The sequence below is a fragment of the Rosa rugosa genome, chromosome 1 (assembly GCF_958449725.1).
Source record: "Rosa rugosa chromosome 1, drRosRugo1.1, whole genome shotgun sequence".
Lineage (NCBI taxonomy): Eukaryota > Viridiplantae > Streptophyta > Magnoliopsida > Rosales > Rosaceae > Rosa > Rosa rugosa.
The window spans coordinates 9,611,409-9,630,964 of record NC_084820.1 but is presented as its reverse complement, the minus strand read 5'-3'; the positions used below and the strand labels follow the sequence as shown (position 1 = coordinate 9,630,964).

General features: G+C 40.0%; 3 protein-coding genes across 4 annotated transcripts; all 3 read left to right on the top strand.

Moving 5' to 3' along the window:
* Window positions 1-2,142: 2,142 nt before the first annotated feature.
* On the top strand, window positions 2,143-3,670 carry LOC133715771 (putative F-box protein At1g65770). Its single transcript, XM_062142411.1, has one exon. The coding sequence runs from the start codon at window positions 2,256-2,258 to the stop codon at window positions 3,474-3,476; it is 1,221 nt and encodes a 406-aa protein (XP_061998395.1). The 5' UTR covers window positions 2,143-2,255; the 3' UTR covers window positions 3,477-3,670.
* A 9,408-nt stretch (window positions 3,671-13,078) lies between these two features.
* LOC133727169 (putative F-box protein At1g65770) lies at window positions 13,079-15,468 on the top strand. Its single transcript, XM_062154793.1, has 2 exons — window positions 13,079-14,396; window positions 14,870-15,468. The coding sequence occupies exon 1, from the start codon at window positions 13,186-13,188 to the stop codon at window positions 14,389-14,391; it is 1,206 nt and encodes a 401-aa protein (XP_062010777.1). The 5' UTR covers window positions 13,079-13,185; the 3' UTR covers window positions 14,392-14,396; window positions 14,870-15,468.
* Window positions 15,469-15,906: 438 nt separating this feature from the next.
* On the top strand, window positions 15,907-19,550 carry LOC133727168 (uncharacterized). 2 transcript variants are annotated; one of them, XM_062154790.1, is made up of 2 exons: window positions 15,907-15,975; window positions 16,124-19,550. In XM_062154790.1, the coding sequence occupies exon 2, from the start codon at window positions 16,236-16,238 to the stop codon at window positions 18,501-18,503; it is 2,268 nt and encodes a 755-aa protein (XP_062010774.1). In that variant the 5' UTR covers window positions 15,907-15,975; window positions 16,124-16,235; the 3' UTR covers window positions 18,504-19,550. The 2 variants fall into 2 exon arrangements, with proteins under 2 accessions (XP_062010774.1, XP_062010775.1); XM_062154791.1 differs by having other exon boundaries at window positions 15,931-15,993.
* The last annotated feature ends 6 nt before the right edge of the window (window positions 19,551-19,556 follow it).

Genomic DNA, 19,556 nt, shown 5'->3' with positions numbered 1-19,556 from the left:
CGATTTGTTTTTTCTCTTCAGATTGCAGATGCAAAGAAAATAGAGATAATTCTCTTGCAAAGAAAATAGAGATAATTCTCTTTTTGGGTTTGCTGGTTGATTGAATTATGGTTTCAAATCAAAAGCTTTCAAAAGATTAAAAGTGGGATTTGAGTCTGCGAACAACCCACGACTCCATGATGCACGGAAGAGAAGAGGAGAAAGAAAAGAAAAATTTTAACATATAAAATATTCTAAAAAATAATCCCACATATGAGTTCCAGATTAATCCCACATCATCCCTTAACCGCAAGAGTTTCATTAAATCTCTACACTTGTTGTGTAGGACTATTCGGGTCTTGTGCCTGGGTATGCACTCAATGTGCCTTGTCTGCTCTAGGTAGGAGGCGGTTTTCTTGCTTTGTCAAATTGTCGCTACCGCCTAGTGGTAGGGTGAGACTAAGTGTCGTCGGATTTATTTTTCAGCGGCAACATAGTAGGAAAGTTATGCTAAAGCTGATACTTATGCTATGTTGTAATCGGATTACATATCAAGTTATCTTTCCGCTATGTCACTGCTATGTTAAAGCAAATGGAGTAGCTCATTGTGCACTCTTTGCTTGTTGGTGCTTGTTAAAATACAAGTCTCCTGTAGAGATTTCTGATATTATTTCGGAAAATACTCTAGATGTTTATTGTAATCAAGGGTTTAGGCTCAATATCCCCCCCTTTGTATTCGACAGTTTCATTAATCAAGGCTTGAGGACAGCCGCACCAGTCCTTTATTCAAAAAAAAAAAAATCTAAAAAACAATAAACTAATATTCAAATTTGACATATCAGTCTTCAAAATTACAATGTTTTCACATTTTGGCCCAAACATTTTTTTTTTTTTTAAATAGGGTCAGTACGGCTGCCCTCAAGCCTTGACCATTAATGAAACCTCAGAATACATGGGGGGGACATGATACCTAAACCCCAGATCACAATAAGCATAAAGAGAACAACTCGAGATCATAACGAGAGTCTCTACAGAAAATATGTATTCTAACAAGCACCAATTAGCGAAGAGTGCATCATTGGCTACTCTATTCGCTTTACAAAGGTGGTGACATACCGGAAAGATTTTGCTCACGCGGAGCCATAATTTACTATTACTATTAGCTTTCCCACTATGTTGCCACCGAAAAATAATTTCGGTGACACTAAGTTTCATCCTGCCACTAGGAAGTTGCGACCATTTAGGAACTCGCAGCCTAACTAGGGCAGACCAGGCACACAAAAGGTGCAGTCCAGGACAGAGCCCACGTCGCCCTACCACAACTCGATAGGGACTTATTGCCGGCATAAAGCCACGTCTAATTAAAAGAAACACATTAAATAAATAACCAGAAAATAGGTCTAGAGCCCAGCAGGCCCAAGCCCAGACCCAAAACATAGCAGGCCCAGGCCCAAGTAACATGTTGCAGAAACTACCCCGCCACCAACACGCATGAGCCTCCAACACTGTCCCGCCGCCGGCAGCACCACCAACCTCCCACTGGCTAGAGACACCCCTCTCCGTATTGGAACCCAAGCTGGCAATCGAGATCAAATCCAAACCTCCCAAGATCATATCCAAACCTCCCAAGATCAGATCCAATCTTGCTAAACCAAATCGGGTCACAACCTCCCAAGAGTGAATCCGAACCTCCAACTCCCGATCGGATTCAAGTCTCCCCAGATCAGCGGCAAACCTCCCAACCCTGATCGAAGTCATCCACCCACCACGCCGTCGACGCTCCTCTCTAGGGTAAAGTGACCCCGGCCCCTTCCTGCCATCTAATCGCCGCCGCCACCCACCATCGTCAACTCCTCCAAGCGCCTTGGTCAGCGACGCCATAGCCCTGCAACCACTACCCGGACCGAACCATCCCTCACCGGACACTAGTCCCTTTCTAGCCCGTCCGACGACGACACCTCGAGGGCGCGCCGTCGGACAAGGCATGGCTCCGACTTTGCGGTTTTCTCTCCTCTAGGTTTTCTCTCTATTGCATTCTTTTTGTTTAGAACTTTTTTTTGGCCCAAACATTTTAACATGCTATTATTAGTTACTTTAGAGTTTTTTTTTTTTTTTTTTTGACGACACTAATGAGGAAGCACTTTATGGTTTGGACATGAGTAACCCCGATGCCATATCTGCCGCTGTTATTAGTACAGACTACAGTTTAGTCAACACAACCAGAACCACTTTGCCAAAAAAAAAACACAACCAGAACCAGAACCACGAGGGCCTCGATGGACGACACCGTCGACTGGTCCAATCTTCCAGTCGAACTTTGGCCACTGATCGGAGAAAAGCTCAAGCTCCGCATCGAGTCTCTCCGTTTCCGCAGCGTTTGCCATTCATGGCGTTCTTGTTTGCCTCGCTTCCACCCTTCACTTCCACCCAAATTCCCTCTCCCACTCTCCGATGGACCCACCTCCTTCCTCTCCCAAAACACCGTCTACCTCCTCCAGAGCCCCTCCACGTCATCACTGGCGGCGCCGTCGTCTGGAGGTTGGTTGGTCAAGGTCGAAGAGTGCGACGTCAGAATGCTTCTTCGGAATCCTATCACCTCCCGCCGAATCAGGTATTCAAACGACTCGTCGTTGTCTCCGGAATGTTTCAATTTGTTGGAGTTTAAAATGATCGAATTAGGGAAATCCTATTTTCTGAGATTCATCCGTGGCTCTGGTTCTGTTGATGTGTTAAAGAAAGTGATTTTAATGCCTCCTGAGATTGTTGATTGTGCAATTCTGGTTATCTGTGATAAAGGAAATTTGGGTTTTGCTAAGAGTGGAGATGAGAAACTCACAAAATTCAGTAATATTGGAGGTTTTGTTTTTGATGATGTATTTGTTTATAAGGGTCAGCCATATGTGGTGGATAGCTTGGGTTGTGTTTTTAGGATTGATGTGTCTTCAAAAGTGATGGTGAAAATTTCGTCGGAATTGGTTGGTTTAGGTGGGAGGAAGCATTTGGTGGAGTCTTGCGGAGAGCTTTATGTGGTCGATAGGTATTTTGATCAAGAACAAAATAAGCAAGAAGCGACTGGTCTTGAGTTGGATTTTTCTATTTGGGGCTTTCGTCGTCGTGGCAGATACCGGAGATATCATTCTGGTGAACCCAAGGTAGTTGATTTTAAGGTTTACAAGCTGGAACTGTTGGATGGAGAGTTGGGCAGATGGGTTGAAGTGGAAAGCTTGGGTGGTCAAGCGTTTTTCTTGGCTATAGATTGCTCTTTCTCTGTATTGGCTGAAGAATTAGCTGGGTGCAAAGGGAATTGCATTTACTTCTCAGATGAAAATGACGTTAATCTTGCTCTTAGAGAAGTAACTAGACCAGAGAGTTTTGTGTTCAACTTAGAGGACCATAGCATTCAGAAGTTGGGATCTTCCCCAGGCGGTTCCGGATCCCAGATATATTGGCCACCTCCAATTGAGCTCGGCTCCATGTGTTCGTATTCTCTGGATTGATGTAAGTTTGATTTGTTGTTGTCATAGAATTCTGTGAAGTTCTTTATACTTATAATTGGTGTCTCCTTAAGTTTTGTTAGTCGGATGATTTGTTTGTACACTGGTCTGTCTCTCTCCTGTGTTGTCTCGTTGGAGAGGAGTGAATGGAAGTCTTTGAGCAGCAACGAAGGCTTAATTAAATTATTTAAATTGGAAATTATCAAAGAGTTTTTTATTTTCTTGCAAATATTCTTTGGCCGAGGGAATATTCTATGGTAAATGTGTCTTTTTAGTATTTTATAGGGAGATTTTCGCTAACGAATCATTTCTCGATCGGCAAATATGTGACCATTTTACTATTTTTTTTTAAGAGGCTTTCACTGAATTAATCTTCGCCGAAGTCCAAATAACTAAAATTAGTCCCAAAATTTCACATAAAGTTCGATAAGATTAGTCGGTACAAAGCATGAGAATAAATTGGTACGAACTCCCTTGTTATAGCACAAAATTTTGTTGAAAAATGAAATTCTTAATACGTTATGAGCTCGGGTTCAAAGAAAAGTATTACAAAAGGCACGTTTTTTTACAAGTTTTGGAAGTAAATTGTTTTGGCTTCCTGGAAAATAATCCGTACGGTACTTGACGTTTCTCACCTTATAAATTTTGGTACCTCAAGTTCAAAAAATATCAGAACGTACCTAAGGTTCTCACTCTGACCGAAGATTAGTAGCTGACTACCTAGAGCTGTTACCTCCGTTACATAGGTTGCCAGCTGGCAACTTTTAAAGGATATTTTCATCTCTTCATGTCTTCATCCATTAATTTGAAGGTTTGGATCGAAATCTGATATGGGCACCCAAAGATTTGTTCAGGGCACCCATCTCCAAATCCAACACTTTCGACCTCCTACAGCATCACCTCTCCGCCCATAATTTCTCAGAAGCCGACGAAGAAACTTGGCACTAGGAAGAGGAATGAAGGACTGGGTTTTGCACAAGGGTTTGGGTTTTGCATTTTTGGGGTTTTATAGCTCAAACCCCAAAACAAAAAGATGGGTTTCTGCAAATGTGGTGTGATGAAGCTTTTAGAGCAAAAAAATATGGGTTCTTTAGATATGTAATTTGAAAGAAATTGGGGGATTTTTCTATGTTTTTAAAGATGGGTCTGTAATGTTTGTGCAGCTGAAGTCAAAAATGGCAGATTTTGATTGCAGTGGAGGTGAAATTTTCGAGATTGTTTAAATGGGTTTCTTCTGGGTGTATTAGGGTGAAGATAAGAAGATGAGAAACAATATATTATATACAAAAAGAATGTGAAGAGTGTCGCCGGATGAAATGGGCGGCGAGATGTTTGCTTGATCAAATGGACGCAACCTCCTAGTGGCAGGATGAAATTGAGTGTCGCGGGATTTATTTCCTTGCGGCAACATAGTGAGAAAGCTGTGCTATTTTTAATTATGCTTCTTCGTGATAGAGTTATCTTTCCGGTTTGTCACCGCTATGTCAAAGTAAATGGAGTAACCATTCGTGCACTCTTTGCTAATTGGTGCTTGTTAGAATACATAGATTTTGTGGAGAGTCTTGGTATTATTTTACGATGTTCTCCTTATGCTTATTGTAATCTGGGATTCAGGCTCTATGTCCTCTCCTTGTATTCTGCAATTTCATTAATCAAGGCTTGAGGGCAGCCGCACCAGCCCATTCTAAAAAACAAAAAAAAAATATGAAGAGGACGTCCACAAAAGCAAAAGAATGCAGACCGTAAACTCTCAGCCGTTAGATTAATTTAATGAAATCAAACGGCTCATATGATATTGAGGAACACGTGTCTACTTTCACCCTCTTGAGTCTCTAACTCATCCCTTTCACTTCTAAATGATTATTCATGAATTCAGAAAAGAGAATTAACTTGATGCATAAACTCTCGCAAACGTACGAAATGGCTAAATACTGTTTAGTATCCTGTGCTATGGGTCAAACATCGATTCAGTCCCTCGACTTTCAATTTCATCAAAAACACCCTCACAATATCATCTTCTAGTCCAATAGGTCCCTCCGACTCAATTCAGTCAATTTCAAACGTTAAGTGCTTACATGTCATTTCCAACTCATCAAATGTGGGGCCTACACGGAAGTGAAATTCCCAAATTGACTCTGGCCAACCGAATATGGAAAAATATAAAATAAATTCCAGACTTTGAGGAGACTCGAAACCACCCCAACACATATGCAAATGACAGCCTCAACCAGTAGAACACTTGCATGGTATTGGTATATGGCAAACAAAAATAACATATATCTGTATAATAATTTTTTTAAAAACACTTTGTCATCGTATTCTCCACCCACCTCTCTCCTCTTCTCCTCTTCTTCCTCCTCTTTTGCCATGAAAGACCCAGAAACCAACGACCCCATCTCCTTACTTCCATCTCCCTCCCACACCCTCCGCAATGGCAAATTTGCCATTTCAATTTGGCTGACTGAGATTGTGATTTCAATGATGATTGCAGGGCAGAGCGAAACGTTTCTGCAGAAGGCGATCCAGGAGCAAGGGCAGGATCAGGTGCCGGACAAGATCAATGAGATCTAAGAGCGGCAAGACGCTGTGAAGGACATGGAGAAGAATCTGCAGGAGCTGCACCAGGTGTTCCTAGACATGGCGGTGTTGGTCCAAGCCCAGGGTGAGAAGCTCGACGACATCGAGAGCCACGTGCAGCGAACCATCTCCTTCGTCAGGGGTGGGACACAGCAGCTGGGGAAGGCCAGGGTGTACCAGAAGAACACCTGAAAGTGGACCTGCTTTCTGATCATACTGTTGCTAGTGATTGCTTTGATTATCCGACGGCAAGCTCCGGACTCAGAGTGACGACGGCAAAGTGTTTTTATAAACTATTATAGATCGATATATGTTATTTTTGTTTGCAATATACCAATATCATGCAAGTGGTCTGGTGGTTGGGGCTTTAATTTGCGTATGTGTTGGGGTGGGTTCGAGTATCCCCGACCTCAAAGTCTGGAATTTATTTTGGATTTTTCCATATTCAATTGGCCAGGGTCAGTTTGGGAATTTCACTTCTGTGTGGGCCCCACTTTTGATGAGTTGGAAATGCCATGTCAGCACTTAACGTCTAAAATTGACAGAATTGAGCCGGATTGACCTATTGGACGAGAAGATGATATTGTGGGGGTGTTTTTGATGAAATTGAAAGTCAATGGACTGAATCGATGTTTGGCCCATACCACAGGGTACTAAACAGTATTTAGCCCTAAGGGAAATATTTTGACCTTGATTATCATACCTTGGGGATTAGGCGTTGGATCTAACCGAGGTAATTGGAGCTAGAATAACTTAAAAGCATACAATGAAAAATAAAAATAAAATAAAGTAAAATATTCACAAGGCACTAAGCCTCGGTAATGCTCGGCTTAGCTCACACTAAGCCTAATCAAAGCCACTAACTTGTAGTCCAAATGAGTTATGCACAATGAAAAGTAGAATTTTGTTCGGAATCTTTGAAATGAGAATTAACTAAATTAAATGCAAACTAAAATAAAAGCAAACAAGTAATTATCATGCAAGAAATTAAATTTGGAGTTCAAATTAATGGGAAGGGCTAAATACTGGTTACTACCCTATAGTTTGGGTTCAAAATCAATTCAGTCTCTGTACTTCTATTTTCATCAAAAACACCATTGTACTTTCAATTTTAATCTAATAGGTCCAATTTGTTAATTAAACGGGTGGACTTGATTAAGCCTTGAATGTCCAATCTCAAAAGTGAAATTAAAAATGAAGAAGGGAAGAGGAGAGTGTGAGGTGATGGGTGAGAGAAATGGGAATGAATGATAAATGGGGTGGTGTGCGGCTGTGTGCGCCAAAGGGATTCAAATTTGCTCACCACCTAAACATTGGTGGTGGTATCACCACTCAATAAACACATGACATGTGTATAATAACTTAACTATGGTTAGTAATAAATAACTAATAATTTTTAATCTCTCTCCCCTCTCTCAACTGCAAATATGTAGCCTCCCTCATCTCAGGCTCTCAGCGAAAAGGCTAAAACAGTAAAACCCCATCTTTTAGAAAAGCCTGCAACTGTCTCGTTCCTTCACTTTAAACGTCCAAGAACACCACAACCCCTCTCGCTCTCTTCGCACTCAAACACTTAAATCACCGCCCAAAAAAAAAAAATTAAAAAAATTTCCCAAACACTTCGGGCAGTGGTTGAATTGTTTGAGTGTGAAGTCTACAACTTCATCCTTGCAACACAATATCTCAGATTTCATAGCCCAAAAAGAATCTGATTCCACAGACTTTAATTTTCTTCGAATAAGGTAATGGAAGCTTCACATTTCCCTTCTCTAACTGCAACTGTTTCCGCATGTATATAAATAACCATCCTTAATCAAAAGAACAATTAAAAATTAGTATTCATTTTCTCTTTTTTGATTAATTTTTTTTTATATGTGGAATAGCTTGCAATTTTTTATTTTGGGGATGTTTATAAGGTAAAGCACATATTTTTGGATGTTTTGGATTAATTCGTTGATGGCTTTTTCTGGGTTTTTGATTTGGTATTAGTAGCTGAAGTATCGGTATCTGATATGAGCATTTGTGGTACTTTCAGGAGGATCTGATGCTACACTTTGCAGTTCTGGATCGATTCATTGATGGGTCTTTCTTGTATGATTATTTGTAGTTAGGTCCAGAAAGATCCTGATTGAAATTCATTTTCCTTTATATTTTCAGGATTCAGCTGCTGAATTACAAAGATTCAGATTGATTGGATTTTGGTAAAAGTCACAGCTTTTAAGTTTTAGATCGAATTGCTAAGCTATTGTGGGAAATGGAGGGTCAAGCATTATTTGGTGATGAGATTCCTATTAATTTACCTACAGAGGAAGATGAAGAAGAGTTTTGAAATTGTTGCAAAGATGATGGGGTATGAAGGAGAACGACGAACCTATGAAGTTGGAGAGTGAGAGAGAGTAATAATAGAAATTAAAAATTATTAATTATTTATTACTAACCAGAGTTAAGTTATTATACACATGGCATCTGTTTATTGAGTGGTGATACCACCACCAATATTTAGGTGGTGAGCAAATTTGAATCATTCTTAGACCATCTCCAATGGATTGGTCTTTTGCCACTTAGACAACTGAACGACTACTTTTGACATATTTGTTTACTCCAACCCATATGTCATTTCTGACGTGGTCTGATGTGGCAAAAGACAGATTGGGGAGGGTGGCAAATTTGACAGACCAAAGGCAAACTGTCTTTTATTTTTTTATTCTCTCTTTTCTCTTCTCTTCTTCTATCTTCTATCTTCTCTCTTTCCTCATCTCTCTCGTTCATTCTCTTCTTCATACCCAGTTTATTAAAGCCCTAATTCTATCCCCAAAATTTCTTCTCTTTCTATGATTCTCTGGGATTAATGGCCCGCTCACAAATCCACCCTGCGGCAAGCCTACGAGGAAGCAACTCGCCACCAAAACTGCTCAGCTTTGGATTTTTCGGCAAAGTTCTTGCAATTTTCGGCGGTCTTCAGGGCTGCATGAGATATGGAAATCGATCCTCTCGATGAGCTCTACGTACTAGTATACTTTTCAGTTTTGGATGAGTTTTGATGAATTGATGTTTTGGTGGTTTTCGGGTACCGGCGGAATCGCTGTCCTCCTTGGTCGTCCTATGCTTCTGGGTTCGTCTCCGACCTCTTGGAGCATGGATTGGCACCTGGTGGAGCTCGATTCCTTGAGTGGGTTGAATTGGTGAGTTGTGGTATACGCTGCCACCAGGGTATGTTTGAATTTTCTTTTGGATTTTGAGAGAGATTGGGTTTCAGCTCCAATGACCGGTGGAGCCAAGAAGCCTTATCAAAGAAAGAAGGGAAAAATGCACCAACAGTGTCTGGAGACTCTGAGGACTGTCAAAATGATACCTGCACTTTCAAACATATCAATGTGATACCTGGACTTCTATTTTGTTGTCAATGTTGTACCCACGTCAAGTTTCCGTCACGGCTCCGTTAAATTTACCACGTGTGACGCACGTGGGGTGCAAAATGAAGGCAAAAAGACTGATTTGCCCATATAACTGACATTTTGAACATATTTTTTTTGGTAAAAACATTTTAAATATTTTTAATAAAAAATTAGGTGTATATATCTGTTTTTTTTTTTTTTTGAAGTCTCTTTCCCTTTCTCAAGCCCCACCACCGATTCTTCTCGTCTTCTTCTACTCCACTCTGTCTCCGAGATCCAGGCCTCCAGCAGTAAACTAAAGCTCCAGGTTTCTTCTTTTCTTCTTCTTCTCCTCCTCTTCGTCTTCGGCCCTCAATGCGTTGATGGCTTGATGGCTTGATCAGTGACTCCACCGACTACTGCTCCAGATCTCTTCTCTTATTCTCCTCCTCCTCTGGCTCTATCTTTGGCCTTTGATGGCTTGATCAGTGAGTCCACCGAAATACCTAATCACCGATGTTAAATAGGTGTTCTGATAACCAATTCATAAAACCCAAATTGAAATTGTTAAAGCTAATTAGCTAAACCCTTTTTGATTTCTGGCCTTCTAGGTACTGGGTTGTTTTTTGGTATCTGAAATTGTGTAAACGTGAATTTGTGGGTTTGTTGAATTTTTGTGTGTGTGTAAACGTGAATTTGATTTTTGGGTTGGGTTTGCTGAATTTGTGTGTAAACTTGAATGGAGTTCATGGATGTTGCTGATGTGCAGAGCCATTTTTTTTTTCATTTGTTAAGAAATTCAAGCCCCACCAAGGTTGATTATAGTCGCTGGCTTGGAGTTGGATTGGGCTAAAGCGGCATGTTGGGCGACGGCGGGATTGAAGTCGGATTTCGAATGGAGTTTGAATTTGGGGGCGAGTGATAGTTCTTGTTCACCAACCTTGGTTTGGATCGGATTGTCCGGATCTGAATTTAGGTAGGTGGGTGAGAGTGATTCAAGAGGCCTCCTGCTGGTCTCTTTCCCCTCTATTCTCCCTCAGCCACGTTCTGCACACAAAGAAGGGCACCAAAATCACCCTCTTGATTGTTGGTTCAATTTGAGATCAATGGCTGGAATGGGTTCTTCTTTCGAAAGCTCAAATGGGTTTGCTGAGTTTAAGAAGATGAACATGAATGGGTTGAAGAACATGAACAATTGTTGGGATTTTTTTTTTTTTTTGGCATTTTTGCTGGGTTTAAGAGGATGAACATGAAGAATTGCTAGGTTCAAATACTTCATCTTGATCACTGTTACTAAGGTGGGAGTGGTCGTGGAGGAGGAAAGGTGGCTAAGCTAGATTTGGAGATGGAGTTTCGGGAGGAGATTCAGTGGGTATCCAAATCCAAATGAAATTTGAATTAGCTCTAATATATTCCTAAAGAATCCAAATCCAAATCCAAATCCAAATTGAAGAAGATCATAATGAATAGGTTTCTTTGAATTTCATGGTCAGGGAAGTTTTGATTTTTAGTTTTTGATTCATGGTCAGAGGGTATTGGATTGGGTAATAGAACAAAGCAAAAAAAATTATTCAACTTTTATTTTTAATGTAATAATTATTTAGTTTTTATTTTTAATTTTGAATTAATTCATTCAGAATTTGATGGAGAGAAAAAGTCATTTTTGCCCTCATTTTGCACCCCACGTGCGTCACACGTGGTCAGAATTAACAGTACCGTGACGGAAAGTTGGTATAGGTACAACATTGACAACAAAATAGAAGTCCAAGTATCACATTGATACATTTGAAAGTGCAGGTATCATTTTGACAGTCCTCAGAGTCTCCAGACACTGTTGGTGCATTTTTCCCAAGAAATTTAACAAAGAAGAAGAAGAGCGAAGACCTGAAGAGAAAAAGAAGAAAGAGAAAAATAGTTTTCTTTTGGGGTTTTGTCCATTTACCCCATTTCTAGGGATTTTTTTCCCACTTACCCCATTAAGTTTTTTTAATTCTCTCTTACCCAATACACTCTAAGGGAGTCTTCCCTAATACCCCATTAAGATTTTTTTTTTGTTTTTAATTTTTTTTTAATACCATTTTACCCCTCACCCCTTTGTTACTTAGAGAGAGAAATAGAGAAAATGGAAGAGAGAGAAACCATAGGAGACTTCGCCGGAGCCCGTCACCGGGCGCCGGAATCCGGTCACCGGTCGCCGGAATCCGATCACCGGTCGCCGGAATCCGGTCAACTTTCGCCGGAATCCGGTCACCGGCTGCCGCCCACCGGAATTTGCTGAAAATCTCACCGGAAAGTTTTTTTGCCCCCAATAGACATCTATTGCCCCCCAATAGACGACTATCAACCATGTATTGCCCCCCAATAGATGACTATCAGCCATGTATTGCCCCCAATAGACGACTATCAGCCATGTATTGCCCCCCAATAGACGACCATCAGCCATGTATTGCCCCCCAATAGACGTCTATTACCCCCCAATAGGACTTTCAGTTGCCAAAATGAGAACTAATCTCCCTAAATTTAGACAAATAAAACTTTGATTACAGAAAAAAACAAGGAGATTACATAAATTCAAAACGTCTATTGCCCCCCAATAGCCGTCTATTGCCCTCCAATAGAGGGGTAATAGACGTCAATTAGAGAGCAATAGACATTCAAAATTTTTTTTTTCCTTTTTCCTTTCATTCTGTCCTGTTACTTAAAAAAAAAAAAAAAAAAAAAAAAAAAAAAAAAAACTAGAAATTGATTTGGGCACACCCAGAGAAAAGCTCTGGGCACCCAATCACCTTTCTCCTCTGCCACAGCCTGGGTCGAGCACCGGCGGCGTCCAGGAGGCCATCGAAGAAGTCGTGTGGTCGTCGTTGTCAGCGCCGGCCGAGCTTGGGCGAGCTGCAGCAGAATCCGAGCAAAAGTCGACCAGCACCAGCGAGGCAGTTGGACGCGGTCGAGCTCACCGGCGAGTTGCACGGAATCTGGGCGTTGCAGCAGTTGGACGCGGTCGTTGTCAGAGCGACAGCGGTTGGACGCTGTCGAGCTCACCTGCGAGTTGCAGCAGAACCTGGGCGAGAGGTCGAACCTCGCCGGAGTTGGAGATCCGGGAGCGATGAGAGAGAGAGAGAGAGACGGAGAGAGAGCAGATCGGAGAGGAATGAGAGGGTCTGAAACGTTGCCGGAGGGTCAAAAACTACGCCGGAAAGGCTGGGTGAGCGCCGGAGGGTCTGAAACGTTGCCGGAGCCGGAGGTCAGTAGGGGGGAAGAAAGAGAGAGAGGAGAGAGAGAGATCGGGATGGGAGAGAGATTAGTGAGTGGCAGTATGTAATTCATTAATTAAGTTGAGGGCAGAATAGTCATTTCTCTTTAAATTGGGTTAGTGGGAATAAAAATCAGTTGCTGGGGTAAGTGGGATAATTTTGGCTCATTTTGGTGCTTTTGGTCAAGAACCCTTTTCTTTTTGTTAAAAAATATTTCAAAAAATAATAAAATAGTATTTAAATATAACTAATCCATTGTGGACCAAAAATTTATCAAAAAAATGACCCTGACACGTCATCCTTCAAATTCGAATTTGACACATGCTTTTTGACCAATCCATTGCTCTTAAAATCCTAATTGAATACGTGGATCGTTAAAACCCTATATTAAATACACACTTAAAACTCACAGACTTCTTTAAAATCTCCGCTAATTCCATATAGGCATATTATAGTACACCCCCTACTAGACAGTCAAACAGAACCATAATCACGAGGCCATCGTCAACAATGGATGACACCGTCGACTGGTCCAATCTTCCGGTCGAACTCTGGCCACTGATCGGAGAAAAGCTCAAAGTCCGCATCGATTCTCTCCGATTCCGCAGCGTTTGCCATTCATGGCGTTCTTGTTTGCCTCGCTTCCACCCTTCACCTCCTCCGAAATTCCCTCTCCCACTCTCCGATGGACCCACCTCCTTCCTCTCCCAAAACACCGTCTACCTCCTCCAAACCCCCTCCACGTCATCACTGGCGCCGCCGTCGTGTGGAGGTTGGCTGGTCAAGGTCGAAGAGTGCGACAGAATGATTCTTCGGAATCCGATCACCTCCCGGCGAATCAGGTACTCAAACGACTCGTCGTCTCCGGAATGTTTCAATTTGCTGGAGTTCAGAATGATCGAATTAGGGAAGTCGTATTTTCTGAGATACATCCAGGGCTCTGGTTCTGTTGTTGGTTTGAAGAAAGTGATTTTACTGCCTCCTGAGATTGTTGATTGTGCTATTCTGGTTATGTCTGATAAAGGAAATTTGGGTTTTGCTAGAAGTGGAGATGAGAAACTAACACGGTTTAGTAATGGAGGTTTTGTTTTTGATGATGTTATTGTTTTTAAGGGTCAGCCATATGTGGTGGATAGCTTGGGTTGTGTTTTTAGGATTGATGTGTCCTCAGAAGCGATGGTGAAGATTTCGTCGAAAGTGGTTGGTTTTGGTGGGAGGAAGCATTTGGTGGAGTCTTGTGGAGAGCTTTATGTGGTCGATAGGTATTTTGATCAAGAACAAAATAAGCAACAAGGGACTGGTGTTGAGTCAGATTTTTCTCGTTTTGTCCTTTGGCGTGGTGGAAGACACCAAAGATATCAGTCTGGTGAACCCAAGGTAGTTGATTTTATGGTTTACAAGTTGGAACTGTTGGATGGAGAGTTGGGCAGATGGGTTGAAGTGAAGAGCTTGGGTGATAGAGCGTTTTTCTTGGCTGTGGATTGCTGTTTCTCTGTTTTGGCTCAAGATTTAGCTGGGTACAAAGGGAATTGCATTTACTTTTCAAATGAAAACAATGTTAATCTTGCTCTTAGAGAAGTAACTAGACCAGAGAGTTTTGTGTTCAACTTAGAGGACCATAGCATTCAGAAGTTGGGATCTTCCCCAGGTGGTTCCCAGATATTTTGGCCACCTCCAATTGAGCTCGGCTCCACATGTTCCTATTCTCTGGATTGATGCAAGTATGATTTGTTGTTGTCATAAAATTCTATAATTGGTGTCTCCTTAAGTTTTGTTCATTTTCCATGCTTAACTTCATATTTGGAGCAAGTTAGATGATTTATTTGTAGAGTGGTCTACGTATCTCGTGTTGTATATTTGATAAATGTTGTTGATAAGATGATAAAGATGTTTCTGAGCTGATCACTCTCCTGTAATTTCAATCACATTGCAGCAGCAGCACATGCAAACTTGCAGACCAAACATGCCATCAAGCAATCATAATAATGTCATATATAGATTTATATAGAACTTCACAGAATTCTATCTTGTTGTCACAGAATTCTGTTAAGTTCTTTATACTTTATAATTGGTGTCTCCTTAAGTTTTGTTTGTTTTCCTGTGTTGTAGCTTTGAATGTTGTTGTTGATATGATGATAAAGATGCACTGATTTCTGATTTGAGTCGCTCTCATGTAATTTCAATCATATTGCAGTGGCAACACATGTGGACGGGCAGACTTACAGACCGAACATGCCATGAAGCAATCTTAATAATGTCATATTGTAGACTTGCTAGTCGAGGTTATTCTTCAGGTTCACCTTCAATTGTGTATTCACATACCTGATAGCATTTAGCTTGCAGTATTTGGAAGAAGTCTGGTTCATCCACAGTACCTAGCTTGCCTGAACCTCTTGGGTCCATCAACTTACTACACTCCTATTCCAAAAAGATTGAATCAGAGTTGAACAAGGTAAGGACCGAGTGTCTTCAAGGGATCGTCCAGGATTGCAAAGTTATACTTTTGCTCTCCTAGATACTATTGGAAGACACTACCGATGAGTCATTTGGATTTCTATCCACTTGTGGCAATGGAGTGAAGGCTTTTGACAATGAAGGAGCATATTCAAAGCGTTAGGAGAATCAAGTGATACCATAATTTCTTTCAGTCCCTCTTTGTGTTTTATTCGATGTTGTGATAAAAAAGGCTAGGCAGTATCAGCAAAAGATTTACAATAGCATGAGTACTCAAATGCCAAGAACCATTTTGTACAAAATACAATTAAACTCCCACATAAATACAATTGTATTCATCTCAGCCTGTCTTGCTCTGAACTCTGTTACTTTTATGTATGAGTTTTGATGCTTTGATACAGATGTAAACCCTCTTCAAGATCATCATACAACTTCAAAACATCATCATATAAGATATATTGACCAGACCCCAAACCCACAGAAAAGAACTCCAAGATAAGAGACTCTCAACTAAAATATTCTACTGTGTCGGAATACCACGTGGCAGTCTGATGAGGTATTTTGGATCAATAAGAATTATAAAAAAAAAAAAAACGAAACTTTTTCAAGTAAACCAATCAACAGCTTATGCTTGTCTATTCTCAAAAAAAAAAAAAGCTTATGCTTGTCATAATTATACACCAATGACCAATCACATTAGCCGAAATCACAAGTGTTACACTTGGTGTTTCGATACTATATAATAATTTCTTTCTAGAGGGATCCTAATTGCACATCCAATATTCGACTCATCGATACTTAAACCCTAATTCTCTTTGTCTCTCACTCTCGCTGTCTCTCTTACTGGTGAGTCACAAATCAATGGTATGAATAGGCTTTCATTGAAACTGAGCAATGTAATATTCCACATTTACGTTTAATCTCGTTTTCATCCAATCAATTTTGTCTTTATGCCTTGCAAAATCTAAATGGATGTTGTCTGTTGTTTAATCAGGTTTCGAAATTTCGGAGTAATCTTGTGAGTTCCTCAAACAAGCCACGCCCATTGTCTTCCATCCAGGTTCTTGTTCTAGTATCTTTTCCTCTGATACTTCAACTTACTCAACATGAACATTTATGATCCTAGAAATTGGGATAATCTCAATACCGAATTGAGAGATTTATTAGTTGAAAAGGGTCCTCCTGTAAGAGATTTGTTAGTGGAGAAAAGTCCTCAGCATAAATCCTCTGTGGGTTTCTCGTCAGAATTTTACACTCGAATTTTACCAAATGGAGAGAAACAGGATAGAGAATGGCTGGTTTATTCAAAGGAGGTTGATAAAGCATATTGCTTTTGTTGTAAGTTGTTTAAAGAATGTCACCGAAACAATCAGCTTGTGAATGAAGGAAATTGGGAACGAATTAGTACTTTTCTTAAAGAAAGTCCCCAAAACTCTGAGTTAGCAAATGAAGGATGTAGAGATTGGGGAAATCTTAGTTTTTTTATTAGAGAACATGAAAGAAGTATGGCACACATCTTTAACATGACAACCTGGGGTGGGTTGCGTCGTAGATTTCAGAAAGATGAAAGAATCGACAAAGTTGTTTTTAAGCTAGAGAAAGAGCATTGGCGGAGTGTATTACCGAGAATAATTTCGGTTGTGAAATTTCTTGCTAAGCACAACATGACATTTTTCGGAACAATTGAGAGCATGGATCAGGATGATTGTGGAAATCTTTCAAGCTTCATTGAAATGATTGCGGAGTGGGATCCTGTAATGCAAGAGCATATCAGACGTATTAAAAGAAATGAGATTCGTCATCATTATCTTGGTTGTAACATCCAGGAATTGACGATTATTCTAGCTTCTGAAATCAAAAATTCAATCGTCAGGAAAATCAAAGAAGCCAAGTATTTTTCTGTGATTGTGGACTGTGCTCTTGATGCGAGTGGTGAAAAACAAATGTTTTTGATACTGCGATGTGTGGATGTTTTTACGAGTCCGATAAAAGTTGAGGAGTACTTTTTAGAGCTTTTAAACTTCAGCAATACGTCCAAACATGGACCTTTTGAACAAATGCAGAATCTGTTAAAAGCTCTTGATCTTGATATTGATGATGTAAGAGGACAGGGATATGGCATTGGATCTCTGGTGAAAGGGAGAGCCGAAGGTATACAAGAGAAATTTTTGGTTATAAATCCAAGAGCATTGTACACGCCATGGGGTTGTCATAGTCTTAATGTAACACTCTGTGATATGGGAAACTCGTTTAGCAAACTGTTTAGTTTTTTTGGATCCATACAATGCATATATTCAGTGTTTTCTCATTGTACAAAGTGTTGGCAAATTTTGGACAATAATGTGAAAGGTTTAGCTCTTGAACCATTGTCAACCAAACGCTGGGAGAGTCAACTGGAATGTGTTAAAGCAATAAGATTCCATGCTTCAGATATAAGAGAAGCTTTACTTCAAGTAGCAGATACTGAGTTTGACCTCGGACTAGTCCACCAAGCTAATTCTTTAGCAACATATGATCTTGAATATGAGTTCTTATTAGGCATGATCATTTGGTTTGATATATTATCTGCTGTTGACCTGGTTAGCAAGTACTTGCAATCTAAAGACATGCGTATTGATATTGCTATAACTGAAGTAAAGAGGCTGATCAAGTTTTTTGAAAAGTACAGGGAAGTTGGGTTTACAGAGGCATTGAATGTTGCTAAAGAAATTGCCACCGAAATGGAAATTGATTCTGTGTTTGATGAAGAACGTCAAATTCGTAAGAGAAAACGTTTAGGCAAGAATGCCGATCAGTCATCTCCTGAATCACTTGAAGAAGGCTTCAGAGTGCAGTATTTCTTATATACTGTGGATCAAGTTACTGGTTTATTGAAGAGAACTCTTGAACAGTATCAAGCATATGAGGATATCTTTGGGTTTCTGTTTTGTTCTGAGAAGTTGAACTCATTGGAGGAAAAACATTTGAAAACTTCTTGTGGTCATCTTGAAATGTTTCTTAATCATGGGAAGTTTCGTGATGTTGATGGGAACAGCTTATTTAAAGAACTGAAATGCTTAAGGAAGCAGTTGCCAGAAGAAAATATGACAGCTATCGATATATTAAATTTCATAAAAGGACTGGACTTTCTTCCAAATGCATTCATTGCCTATAGAATTTTGCTGACTATACCTGTCCTATTCACTTCCACTGATGGTGGTCTTTCAAAATTGGAGATATTGAATTCTTACTTGCAATCGCCAATGTCACAAGAAGTTTTAGATGGACTAGCTTTGATTTCTACTGAGAAGGGTTTTCTAGAAAAACTTGACTATGACAGTTTAATCGATGATTGTGCAACTAAAAATGCGAGAAGAACAATCCTCAGTGAATAGTGATACATTTTGCTCAGAGTAGTCATTGTTTTTGTTGGAAGGTTTGCACTTTGGAATTTCTAGAGGTTGGAAGGTTTCAGATGCATGTCAATTGATGATGGTTTTGAAGTATCTCCAGGGAGCAGCTTGCAGTTGATAAGTGCAGAAGCAGTCCGATAAGATTTTACAGCTGAATCTGCACAAAGAACGAATGTAATAGGGTTAAAGGCTGGATTGAACAAGTCTTGCTTCTTCTGCAAGAATCCACAAGATTTGTGCTGAGGCTTTTCTCTGTTTTAGTTGTATCATTACTGGAGCTTCCAATTTTATCTGTAGATATTTCTTAGTTCCTGTTTGTTTGTGAAATATCATTACTGTTTTCTGTTTCTGAATTGTTTATTGGATTACTGTTTTCTATCACATATATTGTTTTTGTTCAGTAAATTATAGCACAGTTGCTAAAGATATATTGATTTTTGGTGAAGGCAGAGGCTATATTTTACATTTTAATGACATCTTCGCCACCTTTTCTAATCCTTTTTTCTAAAACTTCTATTATATTTTTCTGCAATTCAGCATAAAACTTTCAACCTTGTCTAGACCCTCTTAAGTCTTAACATATGGTCTAATAATACTCCTCGAAAGTCTTTCTGAACATATATCATAGATTGTTCTTTGGTGTTATGCCACATTTTACCGTTGTGGACGTATACCAGGGATTATTTTGTTCTCAATTTGCTGCAACTAAAGTTTCTGTCTGATATAGTCATCCTTGGCTACTTTTTTCAGCTCCTTGCAAACTCATCTTGAGCATTAGGCCGTAATGCAGCAGCCATAACTTGGTTAGAAAAGAAATATCCTCTTTGGAAGCCTAAGAGTAAGCCCAGTCTTTTGTGGTCCAAAGGAAAGTTCCCATTGTAGTAGCAATGGTCACTTTTCAGTTTTATGAAGAATATTTATGAGTCTAGTGCTTTCAAGAGTATATTTAAGTCTTACGGTGAGTACTTAAGGGTCTTGAGTATGTCTATTTGAGTCTATTTATACTTTTAAGTATTCAAGGGTCTTGTTATTCCA

What these genes read in the sequence shown, in the direction of transcription:
- LOC133715771 (XM_062142411.1), top strand. Translation starts at nt 2,256, where the DNA reads ATGGACGACACCGTCGACTGGTCCAATCTTCCAGTCGAACTTTGGCCA.
- LOC133727169 (XM_062154793.1), top strand. Translation starts at nt 13,186, where the DNA reads ATGGATGACACCGTCGACTGGTCCAATCTTCCGGTCGAACTCTGGCCA.
- LOC133727168 (XM_062154790.1), top strand. Translation starts at nt 16,236, where the DNA reads ATGAACATTTATGATCCTAGAAATTGGGATAATCTCAATACCGAATTG.